Source organism: Balaenoptera ricei, chromosome 1 (genome assembly GCF_028023285.1).
Source record: "Balaenoptera ricei isolate mBalRic1 chromosome 1, mBalRic1.hap2, whole genome shotgun sequence".
Lineage (NCBI taxonomy): Eukaryota > Metazoa > Chordata > Mammalia > Artiodactyla > Balaenopteridae > Balaenoptera > Balaenoptera ricei.
Genome location: NC_082639.1, coordinates 146,308,890 through 146,323,368, shown reverse-complemented (window position 1 = coordinate 146,323,368; position 14,479 = coordinate 146,308,890). Strand labels below are relative to the sequence as shown.

Sequence of the window (14,479 nt, the reverse complement as noted above, 5' to 3'; positions counted from 1 at the left end):
AAAGGGATACAAATTGGAAAAGAAGGAGTAAAACTGTCCCTGTTTGCAGATGACATGATATTATACATAGAAAATCCTAAAGATGCCACCAGAAAACTACTAGAACTAATCAATGAATTTGGTAAGGTTGCAGGATACAAAATTAATGCACAGAAATCTCCTGCATTCCTATACACTAACAACAAAAGATCAGAAAGAGAAATTAAGGGAACAATCCCATTCACCATTGCAACAAAAAGAATAAAATACCTAGGAATAAACCTGCCTCAGGAGGTATAAAGACCTGTGCTCAGAAAACTATAAGACACTGATGAAATAAATCAAAGATGACATAAACAGATGGAGAGATATACAATGTTCTTGGATTGGAAGAATCAACATTGTGAAAATGACTATACTACCCAAAGCCATCTACAGATTCAATACAATCCCTACCAAATTACCAATGGGATTTTTTACAGAACTAGAACAAAAAATCTTAAAATTTGTATGGAGACACAAAAGATCCTGAATAGGCAAAGCAGTCTTGAGGGAACAAAACGGGGCTGGAGGAATCAGACTCCCTGACTTCAGACTATACTACAAAGCTACAGTAATCAAGACAATATGGTACTGGCACAAAAACAGAAATATAGATCAATAGAACAAGATAGAAAGCCCAGAGATAAACCCACGCACCTATGGTCAACTAATCTATGACAAAGGAGGCAAGGATATACAATGGAGAAAAGACAGTCTCTTCAATAAGTGGTGCTGGGAAAACTGGACAGCTACATATAAAAGAATGAAATTAGAACACTCCCTAACACCATACACAAAAATAAACTCAAAATGGATTCGAGACCTAAATGTAAGACTGGACACTATAAACCTCTTAGAGGAAAACATAGGAAGAACACTCATTGACATAAATCACAGCAAGATCTTTTTTGATCCACCTCCTAGAGTAATGGAAATAAAAACAAAACTAAACAAATGGGACCTAATGAAACTTAAAAGCTTTTGCACAGCAAAGGAAACTGTAAACAAGACGAAAAGACAACCCTCAGAATTTGCAAATGAATAAATGGACAAAGGATTAATCTCCAAAATATATAAACAGCTCATGCAGCTCAATATTAAAGAAACAAACAACCCAATCCAAAAATGGGCAGAAGACCTAAATAGACATTTCTCCAAAGAAGAAATACAGATGGCCAAGAGGCACGTGAAAAGCTGCTCAACATCACTAATTATTAGAGAAGTGCAAATCAGAACTACAATGAGGTATCACCTCACACTGGTTAGAATGGGGATCATCAGAAAATCTGCAAACAACAAATGCTGGAGAGGGTGTGGAGAAAAGGGAACCTTCCTGCACTGCTGGTGGGAATGTAAATTGATACAGCCACTATGGAGAACAGTATGGAGGTTCCTTAAAAAACTAAAAATAGAATTACCATATGACCCAGCAATCCCACTACTGGGCATATACCCAGAGAAGACCAGAATTCAAAAAGACACGTGCACCCCAATGTTCACTGCAGCACTATTTACAATAGCCAGGTCTTGGAAGCAACCTAAATGCCCAGTGACAGACAAATGGATAAAGAAGTTGTGGTACATATATACAATGGAATATTACTCAGCCATAAAAAGGAACGAAATTGGGTCATCTGTAGAGATGTGGGTGGACCTAGAGACTGTCATACAGAGTGAAGTAAGTCAGAAAGAGAAAAACAAATATCGTATATTAACGCATGTATGTGGAACCTAGAAAAATGGTACAGATGAACCGGTTTGCAGGGCAGAAATTGAGACACAGATGTAGGGAACAAACGTATGGACACCAAGGGGGGAAAGCGGCTGGGGGGTGGGGGTGTGATGAATTGGGAGATTGGGATTGACATGTATAGACTGATGTGCATAAAATGGATGACTAATAAGAAAAAAAAAAGTATGCATGAAGCAGTAGAATAGCCTTAAGCTAAATTCACCTGAGCCTTATTAGAGATAAGATCATCGATTAGCAAATTAATAGGATACAGACTGAAGAAGTAGGAAAAAATAAATTTTTTCTACCTAGGACTCCAAATCAAAAGCATAAGTGCTCAGCACATGGAACAGGACCTCCAGTCTCCATTGTGAAAGACTGTGGACCTTGAAGACGTTTACCTTGGGTCCCTAGCCTCTCTTCCGGGGAAATGTTCCCCAATTCCTGGGTTGTTCCCCAACCTCATCCCCCTTCACACTCCTTGCTTTTCTGCCTGTCAAATCCATTCTCAAGAAGAAAAATCTAGCTGCATGCAGTTATATCTTGGCAGACATTTAAATCAGGGTGTTACTACTCCCCCAGAATGTTTACATTGTAAGCCTTTGCAGAATAAAAGACTTTTAGGCACCTTGGATCAAGTTGGGGTGGCCTTTTCTTAGTTTCCGAGGGGAAAAGGGGCGCTGAGTGGACCCTACATCACCTCCCCTGTCAGAGCACCACGTGGGTATCTGCCAACTTTGGTGACAGGTATGTGATTTAAGGCTGGCCGCCTCACCCTGGAGTTGAAGGTACTGATGTGAACGGGGTTGGTTACAACCGGGTAAGGAAGGAGGGGATCTCTGCCTGCCTCTGGAGTCTGAGACACAAACAAGCATGAGCTAAAGAAAGCTAAAACCCCATGATTTCACCACTTTTCCTCCACACAAGTCTGGTCCTCTCTCACTGGGTGGAGGAGTAAGATATTTGAAATCCCAAAGGTTCAGAATGGGCCTCTCAACCCTCTTGCTAACCACGGTGCATAAATCTGTCCCAGTCGCTCTGCAATGCAGAGGCTGGCCCACTTCAGCCAAGGAGTACGTGTGCTAAGGCTTGATCTCATTCACCCAGCACTCGAGAGCAGCCTGATGTGTGCCTTGGATCAACGCTGCTGTATCTGAAGATTACATGGTCCTTTCTCTCCGGGGTCTAGTCCACGCTTTCACTGTTTCTGCTTTTGATTCTCTTCCAGCGGTAAGTAGGTAAAAACTTGATGCAAAATTTCACTTTTGGAAAACATGTAGGAGAGCTTGTTTGCTTTTGCCGGCATGAAACTGGGTAGAATAAGCACATGGGAACCAAGCTCCTAATACTCTTTTTCGGTAATGATTCCTATACTTAACAGAGAGTTTAGAGAGTTCTTGGTTAAAAATTTCCAAACACAGAAAAAATTCATTTCTGGGATTGCCTAAAAGCTTTTCCAAAGTCAGGCCGTCTCGTTCTCCCCTGCCTCAGCCTGCCAAATGAGCTGGCCCTCCAGTCTCGGTTGGAAACAATGAACCACTGGTCCCACCGGTTCCCCAATTAGGCCGGAAGCCAGGGGCAGCTCCCGTAGGGAGAGCTGGGCTCTAATGGTGTATCCACTCCAGCACGAAGACAGGAGGGGAGGCCCTGAAGAGAGTTGAGGTCCGGCAGCTGGAGGAGTGCCCCTGGTATTCAAACATTCCCGGCAGATGAAGTCATCTGAGATACCGAGGACTTGGCAGTCAGCTTTTCATGATGCAATTGCATTTTCCCCTCTCTGGTCCCCCACACATAAAAAATTCTACAGGTCCTGTTTGGAATTTAAGGTTATTTTCTTTGGCGCTGATGCAGCTTCCCTTATCGGTGTTGAGGAACCATTTCCTTTCCCTCACTGAGGAAATCAGGCGTCACTTCAGGGAAGTGCCTGTCAGAAGCTCCAAGTGGGTCAGCTGCCATGGCAACCACCCCCCAGCAGCCAGTGAGGGGATAAAACGTCACGCTGAAAGACCGCCCTAGCCTCTTTCTGACTTTCTTCAAAGCCTGATGGTTCCAAGCAGCCCGTGACCTGCAGTGGTGGCCCTTCCTCTGTCCTTGAAAATAGGCAGTCAATTCCTCAGATAGGAAAAAACAGCTACAGAAACTTCCTCTGGATGAGGCCATCAGAGATGTGAAATGATGGTAATCTGCCCCAGCAGGGGACAGATTACAGGGGTGCTTTCCCACTGAAGGAGAAACATCTTTTCTGACCTTTTCAAGCTTTTCAAGCTTTTGTGAGGGCAGCAGCAGAATTGGATTTAATTCCTTGCCTGCTGAATGGGGGTGGTGGTTTGCGATGGGTTTTCATTTGCTAGAAGGAGGAACCAATTAGGCAGATGATGAACAGCAAATTCAAGTTCAGCATGGTATGTGATGACAAGGAAAGGTAAAAGACCATCAAGGAGATCGTCCTCTTTACGGTATTAAAGGAAACCCTGAGAAATCACTTCACCTCTGAGCCACTGTTTCCTCATGTAGAAAATGAGGGAGTCGGACTAGGTGATCCTGAATATCCCCTTCTCTGCTCTAAAACGCTATAGGTTCTGTAATTAGTACTTCAATAACCTTGAGAATTTTACCACAGCCCCCAATCCCCCAGCAGCCTGCCCTGAGGGAAACCAAGGCCTCCTGTTCAACAAGTACAGGGAGAACATTTCCTCATTGTGGAGGTTTGCAGGATCAGAATCTAGCTTCTTCCCTGGAGTCAAACAAGTAAGTACTCACTGTCAGTTTCTACTTCTTGCTTGTGAAACTGCTCAAGAAGATTCTGTGCTCTTCTCTCTGGGTCAGAGCCTGGCATCATCTGCTTGAGATAATCCAGCAGTTTCTGTAAGCAAGGGAAGTGAGGGGGCTCTCGGAAGTCCTCTGAGCATTGGTCAAGCCAGGCCCTCAGGATGGAGGCGATTGCACTGAGAAAGAGAAACAGAAAGTCACTGCACTCAACTGGCTCTGGAGACTCAAAACCAGCCCTGGACACCAGAGCCTGTCTCAGCCATGCCTCAGGAAAAGTTGGGCAAGTGATCAATGGATAGTTCACCTAGAAGTTCCCAGCAATGTCAGTGAAGTTAAAGCATCTGAAAACAGCCTGACTACCTTTTATTATTTTAAGTGGTGGTTGGGGAGCTGGGGAAAGACTGGTAAGTTAAAAAACAAAAAACAGACAGAAAAAAAACAGGACCATAAACTTTGGAAAAACCCACACAGGGCAAAAAAAGACACGGAAGAGAAGATTTAGTGAGTCCTGAAGCAACTTCAAAGTAACCTGTATACAACAAGATGATGTGTTTCCAATTCTGGATTCACTCAAGTCAGAGACCACAAAATCTACTGTGATAACATTTTAGGAAATAACAGACAGTAGGCCAGAAATTTGATGGACGGAAGGGCCTAGGTTTAGGAAAGATAATGTGTAAATTTAATTTTACAAAGATCACCAGGGTTTCAGCATAGCACCAAAAATGTCCTCACAAAATTATCCTTTCGCTTTTCAAATTACCAGAGGACAATGTGTTTCAAGTGGGAGAAACAGTATGAGTAGAAAGTTAGGTTTTGAAAAGTAAAGGAGAAAAACTTGATAAGCAAAGCCATTCATTGCGAGGGTGACTTCTGATGGCTCAGCTGAGTCTACCTTGGATGAAACAAGGACCAGGGCACAAAAAGAGACAGGGTCATCATGGGGGCACAGTTCCCTCCTTTCATGTTACTAATAACACGAGCTTGTTCTCTTTAAGGTAGGTGCAGCCCCTCACTCAATGGAAGAGACAAACAGCTGATAAAAAGGACAACTTTTGAGTGTTACTGTCCTACGCTTCATATTCAAAGAAGGCTTTACAGCCACTCCTGAGTCGGGCACGTGCTGGGCTGTGTTCCATGCACACGGTACTTTGCCTCACTAATGACCAGCCAGCCCCAGGAACAAGGTGCATCCATTGATGATGGCCGGAGATGACTGGGACCATAAATTAATCAATGCATGTTTTATTGACAGAGCTGGGACACTTTGTTTTAGCGAAAGACCTAATTAAAATTTTTCAGCTGAAAAACAATGTCTAGCAGATTTTAAAATTACCATCTGATTAGACTTCAAACAAATTGTTCGCTTAGTTAACGAACTGTAAAGAAACAAAAAGATATTATGATCCATATATATGAAACCGCCGCCTGGACTTTCATAGGTGTGTCTAAACTTCACAGGTCTCAAGTTCATAGCAGAGAGCTAGACTGTGATCAAGACAGAAATGCAACTAAAGCCAATCTAACGCTGAACTTTTGGAACTGACGTACAAACACAGAAGGGAAAGAAATTAACTGTTTTCACTGCTGTGGAGATCACTGTTTCACCAATATGGACACGAAGACATTTGGAACGATAATATTCACATAGCTACAGCAGAAATAGATGACATAAAACCATTAATTAAGGTTGGCATTTAAAACCATAGAAATAATACAGTATTTTCTAAATCTTCAGTGCAGATCAAAAAAACAGAGAAACAAAAGTTTCATTCCCTCACAGAAAGCTAGAAGAAATTAATCTGGGCTCTGGGATTAATTGAAAGCACGAGCAAAATGAAATTAATGAACTTCTAGTCAGTGAACCTTCAATATTCGGGTCACTTGTCACATCATCTGTTATGTATGAATGTTTGTGGCCCCCCAGATTCATATGGTGAAGCCCTAACTCCCCCTGAAATGATGGACTGCAATTATTTTGAGAGCCCACACGTGGCACTCATTATTTCTCCTTTCTTCACCAAAACCAAATATCATGAATTGAAGAAGATAATGATGTGGCGGCATCCTAATATTTCATTTTTATACAGAAGATGACTTTTTCTGTGAATAATTTCTCTTCTTTGCTGACGAGCATTGAGCCCAGAACTGGGGCAGGCATATAGGTGGGGTGATAGCATAGAACACAGGAAAACCTGACGTTTGCATACATTACGGTGACTCTTACAGAACAGTTTTGCACTTCTCAAAAGAAGGGTGATTTAATTTAATTAGTACTATCACTCGCTTAATATTTTTTAATATTTCAATGAGGGAATACTCTTTCGATGACAGTGATCAAAAGATAGATATGGAGGGATGATAATTCACATCACTAAATTAAAAATCTAAAAGAGCATCCAACCAACGAGACCAGCAACTCAATGACCCTGATAACACCTCAAAAGTTCATAACCTAAAAAAAAACCCAGGTAGAAATCCAAAATTATAGAAAAAGACAGATGTTAAAAGATATCAATATATCATTTACTCATTTACCCACCATAATTGTTAGCTTTAAAATTACAAAACAAATTATTTATTGAAAAAAGTAAATATTACAAATATGCAAATATCTATAAATTGCAACAACAAAATATCTACCCCCCTTCATTCTAATCTTATTACCATGACCTTGTGTGAACAGTTTGGAGTATATCCTTCTAGACTTTTCTATGGATATGTTTACATATTTAAGTAGATGTAATATGTATAAACCATGGATTTTTTTCCCCCATGAATAGTATGTCATAGACACCTGTCCATCCACGCCAGGACCTCTAGCTCTCACTGTTTCTCAGGATTACATAGTATCCATTGCATGCACACACCATAATTAATATAGATATTCTACTAGTGCACAGGTAGTTATGTTATTGTTAGGTTCTCACACTTACAACTACAAAATGAATATCCTTGTTTACATCTCTGTGTACTTGTATATTTCTATGGGGCACGTTGTATAGGACTTCCTTCCGTGGAAAGCTGCAGCCTTGGAAGGTCCAGGGGAATTCTGAAGGGGGACCTTAATCCATATTGGACTCACCTTTAGGTGCACATTTTGTCCTCCTCAGACTGATATTTTCTACTAGCGTTGCTAATCTACTCATTTTACCCTTTGCGGCAGTGCCCTTCCCACAGCTTAGCGCAAGAAGGCTTTGAAAAGTCACTACAAACCCAGACATTGAATTAAAAAGTATTTTCAGACAAAAGAGAAACGAGGGCAGAGGAGGAAGAATAAAGAGAAGAAGGACAAGATATACAGACAGCACAATACAACACGAGGCAGACCCCTGCCCTCTTATTAGCGGAGTTTTATCAGCATCCCAGAGAGGCAGGCTTTCGGGAAAGGCCTGGACGTGTGCCCAAAGCTCACAGCAGCTTTATGTTTGCCAGTCCTGGGAAGAAACTTTCTGTTCTTGATAGGCTAAGAAGCAGATAAAATGTGAAACTTTTGAAATTTCAAAAGGGAAAGCAACATCACAAAATCATGACAGAGACAACAGGATTACTGGCCAGTGGCTTTTCCATCTTACCTTTCCTGGCTCCACTCCTAAGATCTAAGGTACATCCTAACCAGAACTGGTTAGTTGGAAGGTGTAAAGAACCTTAATAACGAAGGGAAGCCCTCGTTAAAAGTCACAAACTTACAGGAAAGGTGTGACTGTTAAACTAGAGAAGCTACTTGGCTCTATGCACAGAACAAGAAATGAGGTTCGAGAGGAGAACCTGGTTCCCATCCTCACTGTTCCACCTGTGAACGACGGGAGTGGGACTGATCACTTAGCTCCAGTGACCCTTATCTGGAGAAGAGACATAATAATGTCTGCCTTCATCTACCTGACACTGATCAGTTGAATTTCAAATGACATAATGTCAATAAGGATATTGAGATATCTGGAGAGAAACGTAACTGTTAGCAGTCTTAAGACTACTTGCCGTAAGTCACAAAAGGAAGGGATTAAAAATGGTATGGCTCAGTGAAAATCAATCAGCACTCATGGAAAGAACTCAAGGAAACTGCCACGTAAAATAGAGTGACACAGAATACAAACCATGCTCCTGCAACACTTGTGGCTCCAGGCCTGCTGGAGGAAGGCAAACACTGGGAACAAATACCACCCCCCCCACACACACCACACACTCACACACACACCACACAGACACACCACACACTCACACACACACCACACACACACCAGACACTCACACACACAACACACACACAACACACACACACACACAACACACACACAACACACACACACACACAACACACACGCACACACACACACACATTCACGCACACACACGCCACACACACACACCACACACACACCACTCACCCACACACCACACTCACACACCACACACTCACGCACACACACTCACACACACACGCCACACACACACTCACCACACATACACTCACACACACCACACACACACACCACACAGACACACCACTCACACACACCACACACACACCACACACACACACAAACTCACACACACACTCACCACACATACACTCACACACACCACACACACACACCACACAGACACACCACACACACGCACAAACTCACACACACACTCACCACACATACACTCACACACACCACACACTCACACACACACCACACACACACCACACACCACACACACACACCACACACACACTCACACACACCGCACTCACCACACATACACTCACACACACCGCACACACCACACACCACACACACACACCACACACACACCACCCACTCACACACATGCCACACACACACTCATGCCCACACACACTCATGCACACACACACTCCACACACACACACACACACACACACACTCACACACACACACACCCCCCTGAGTCAGCCCCCCTCAGGACAGACCAATTCAGGAACATCAAAGTGTAATACAGGGACTTCCCTGGTGGCGCAGTGGTTAAGAACTCGCCTGCCAATGCAGGGGACACGGGTTTGAGCCCTGGTCTGGGAAGATCCCACATGCTGCGGAGCAGCTAAGCCCGTGCACCACAACTACTGAGCCTGCGCTCTAGAGCCCGTGAGCCACAACTACTGAGCCCGTGTGCCACGACTAGTGAAGCCCACGCGCCTAGAGCCCATGCTCTGCAACAAGAGAAGCCACCACAATGAGAAGCCTGTGCACTACAACAAAGAGTAGCTCCCACTCGCCACAACTAGAGAAAGCCCACACACAGCAACAAAGGTCTAACACAGCCAAAAATAAGTAATAAATTAATAAATACATTTTTAAAAAAACAAAAACTTGTGAAGACTGAAGAAGTAATTTCTGAAGCCAAATGGAAAGATTAAGACTGTGACATAATCTAAACTCAGTAAGGAGAAAAGCCAGCACTCCTCACTCCCAAGGGAACGTGTGTGTCTGATTAAGAATGACTGGATGGGGGGTGGGGGGAGCAGGGGCGAGGCCCAAATCTGATGGCAGAGCAGGCAACCAGGATTGCTTTCTCTACCTCAGGCATCCTTGGCAAGCTGCAAATTCTTGTAGTATGTGAAGGAAGGAAGTCGTGTCCAGACCCAGATGCGGTTTCTAAGACTTCTTTTACTTGTAATAGAACAGACCCCTGGGGAAAATGAATTCACTAATCCAACTAATATTTACTGAGTACCCTTTATTTTCCATATTCACAAAAACTATTCACGTGACGAATGTCACAGTAGGGGAGTCTAGGGTATTTACCTTCAGAGAGAGTAAACCTGGTCAGGGCTCCATGGAGCGTTTCCCTGAGGAAATGACGTTAAAGCTGAGATCTTAAGGATAAGGGAGAAGTAGCAGGGTGAGGACTCTGGGGTAACAGCATAAGCAAAGGTCCTGAGGTGAGAGAAAGCAAAACACTTTTAAGAGACATAAGGAAGACCTGTTTAAAGAATAGGAAAAGAGGGGAGAAATGGAGCATGATGGGATTTGCTATGCTCATTTGATTTCTTAGCCAAACAGAAATCACACTTAAGAATACCTGGTTGGAAGACACCAGACAGATGTCTTAGCTGAGAGGTATAAGGAGATAGTACAAAACTTCTAATCACTCTCAGGGACCTTCAGGCATGCAATGCAGAGTAAGAGAGCTGACTGAGGTGAGCATTAGGCTATTATGCTCAAACCACAGATTTTTAATACGTACAGGGATTTTAAGATAAATGCATTAAATCATGTTAAAATCGCATAGGTAGTAAAATCCTCTAGAATTGGTAAAAGGTTTAATAAAAAAAAAAACACCTTCTAGGTATGAAGTCATCGCTCCCATGATATATAACTTCCAAGCCAAGAAATAGGATTATTATGACAAACAGAATAACTCTGTCCATTTAGAGCTTTCTCTCCCCAGAAATCTATTTGAGGTAATAATTTACCGTTACTTAATCATCAGCAGAAGATTAGACATGGAAACATTTTTTAAAAGCAGCAAAACATTTTTCTATTTTAGGATACTCTCCAAGAATTGGATATTCCCCTAATATAGATAATGAACAGGTAAAAAGATCTATGTAGAGGGCGGCCTTTGAAGCAATGTAGCACAGGACACTGCCAGGCCCTCTGGGTGGGAGCCAATGCACTTTGCCCTTCAGGGAAAGAAAGCAAAGTAACCTTGACACTGACTCTGAGCTAGACCCTCCACCTTGTTCTCCTAGTCACAGAATGATTTTCTTCTGTTTCCAGGAAGGCTGGCAGTTACAGTCTGCCTCTAAGACCCCTGGCTAGATGGTTTTCCTGATGAGAAAGAACAAAGGGAGGTGCAGAGATTTTTATTTTTCCTTTTTTTGCCTGTAAAAGCATGTAAAGGATGGAAACATTATCTAGACTCGTCAAGGTAATCTTGCAATGCTTTCTTGCACATTTTCCATTGTACATTTTGGTACTGGTGGTGAGTACAGGTTAGAACGCTGGGAGAGAAAGTAAAAGAAGAATTAAGAGATACCCAGGGAAATAAATGTAAACAAAGCCAGAGTAGGGACTAAGCACCAGAAGGCAATATAGGGCAGAAAAGCCAGTGAGGAGCCATGGGCAGTTAAAGAAGAGAAAAAGCTCCCAGGCAAGAAGGAGGAAGAAAAAGATTGGGATAGAAAGGACACACAGTATAAAGAGTAAATATGGGTGGGAAAGGGTCAAGAGTAGGAGGAGATGAGCTCAAAACCAGTAACTCAAAATCAAATGTTTACACACCTGTCTTTCATTCCCAAAGTACATGTGCACACCCTGGCAACTGAGCGTAAATTTACAGAAATTGAAGAGAATTGTTGTGCAGAGACTTAATCCTATATTACCAAACCTTACTCAGTATGTCAGTGACTGCACTCCATTAGAAAAGGAACAAAACTAAGAGGTCTCCTAAATGCCTATTTTTCATGAGCAGTAGAGCCAATGTGGTTACACACATTCTCCGGAGTCAGACTGACTCTCTGGTTAGCCAGACAAACCCAACCTTTTTATGCCTCTGCTTCCTCATCTGTAAAATGGATATAATAATAGATCCCTCCTCACAGAGTTCTTGTGAGGCCTAAAAGAGATAATATATCTGAAGTATTTAGAATAGTCCCTAAGACATAGTGAGTGCTCAAAAACATTAGCTATTTTCATTATTTTAAAAAAGAAGAATTACGATCTATAAGATTAAGGACTAAAGGCAAAAGGAACTACACATAAACACTGGACTCTGGTTAAGAAAGTTGTTTCCCTCGGGGGTACGAGTTAACGATTCTGATACTGCTATACATATATACTGAAACTTAACAATTAAGTAAATGGAAGGCAGAGGGTAGAAGCTGGTTTTCTCACTGTTGGAGAGGATATTCACAAATAAGCAAGGGGATGAGGCTAGAATGGTCCATGTGGTAAGGATTAGAGTTGAAGGCATCAGTAAGAATTCATATTTAATATAATATATAGATGGTTATACATAGAAATATTTATAGGTATATGCATTTACACATATATTTCCTAGCCATGTCAGCTGAGAGGGCCAGAAGAAATGACACCCCAGTAGCGATGAGCACACCTAGCACCCAGATCTTGGTTTCTAATATCATTCTCCAATAAAAAGAACCAGGTCGGGCTTCCCTGGTGGCGCAGTGGTTGAGAATCTGCCTGCCAATGCAGGGGACACGGGTTCGAGCCCTGGTCCGGGAGGATCCCACATGCCTCGGAGTGGCTGGGCCCGTGAGCCACAACTACTGAGCCTGCGCGTCTGGAGCCTGTGCTCCGCAACACGAGAGGCCGCGATAGTGAGAGGCCTGCGCACCGCGATGAAGAGTGGCCCCCGCTTGCCGCAACTAGAGAAAGCCCTCGCACAGAAACGAAGACCCAACACAGACAAAAATAAATATAAAAAAAAAAACCTTTAAGTTCTCCTGAAAATCTGAAAAAAAAAAAAAAAAAGAACCAGGTCTCCTTGAAGAAATGGCTGATTCTAAGACTGGGATGGGAAATATACAAGATGAGTCTAGAACATCTTGTAGTGCCATAAAGTAAGGAAGGGCTCAAATACAATAATAGGGATGTGTGAAAGTGACACAGGAGTCAACCAGAAGAGTTCCCAATGGCCAAAGCTGGAATAATCTGAGCAATAAAATACATAAAGTAGCACTGCATTATATCCCACAGTATAAATAAATTTCCATGAGTCCATACTGATATAAATAAAAGACTGAATAAATTAATAAATGGGCCAGACAAATCTCCCATGCAGAAGTTTTCCAAATAAATTAGGTAGATACTTTACCCTAAAAGAAGGGAAGCAAAACAAAGGGGTTGTGCCTAGTGACTTCCTTCCAAACAATATAGTATGGAAAGGAAGGGGGAAAAAAGACATACGCCGTGAAGAAACCTGAAAAATAACAACTTCATCCAGGTGATCAAGGCCAACATCAACAGTCGTAAATCATGTTGAAAGTATGTGATGAGAATGGTATTTTATCTCTGTGATATTTCTCTCAAACCTCATAAATTCAGTCTAATTATGAGGAAAAATATCAGTCTAATTACAAGAAAAATTCTAATAAAGGGGTGTCCTAAAATATATCTGATCAGTACTCCTCAACACTGTCAAGGTCATCAAAAACAAGAAAAGTCAAAACCTATCACAGCCAATAGGAACCTAGAGAGATATCCCAACTAAATGTAATGTGGTAACCTGGATGGGATCCTGGAACAGAACAGGGCCATTATGTAAAAAAAAAGAACTCTTACTAAACTATGAACTTTAGTTAACAATGCATTGATTCATTAATTATAACAAATGTGTATACTCGTGTTAGAAGTTAATAATAGGGGAAACTGTGAGGAAGGTATATGGGAACTCTCTATTATTGGCTCAATTTTTATATAAATGTAAAACTGTTGTTTAAAATGTCCTAAGGGGGAAAAAAAGATGAACAAGAGAGTCCAACCTAAGTACTTAAGAGAAATAGTCTCATTTGTATCACAGGGAAAGAAGTAGAGACCACACAGTGCTGAGGTTAAGCCTGGGTTAAATCCCACTCTCTCATTTATTCACTGTATGACCTTGGACATGTTCCTTAACCTCTCTATGTCTCAGACTCCTCATCTGTAAAACAGGAAAAATAACACATAGAGTTATTATGAGGGTATTAAACGGATACTCAGTACTTAACACAGGGACTATTCCTATGCAGCAGCCAATGAACTCTAGCCATTATTATTAGAAAGAGACACCGCCGCTCACCAAAGTTATTTTTCAGGGACCTCAGTAACTCATTATTCTCCAATTCCTCACAGTCCGAGAAGGGAGTTTTTATGCTATAAATAGGCCTCTAATGAAAAAATTGCTGAGGCGTTCTACAGTTTTCACCATTAGAATGGAGTTTCCGTTGGGGATGACAGATGCTACAAGGCACCAAGAACAGGAAGC

The 14,479-nt window shown here is 42.1% G+C and overlaps 1 protein-coding gene across 3 annotated transcripts in view; it reads right to left on the bottom strand.

Moving 5' to 3' along the window:
• RGL1 (ral guanine nucleotide dissociation stimulator like 1) overlaps positions 1-14,479 on the bottom strand; it is a 298,327-nt gene that overhangs the window by 49,481 nt on the left and 234,367 nt on the right. For all 3 annotated transcript variants that reach the window (XM_059937720.1, XM_059937734.1, XM_059937728.1), the window contains one exon: positions 4,514-4,698. In XM_059937720.1, coding sequence (XP_059793703.1) covers positions 4,514-4,698 — 185 coding nt within the window. The remainder of the gene's footprint in view (positions 1-4,513; positions 4,699-14,479) is intronic.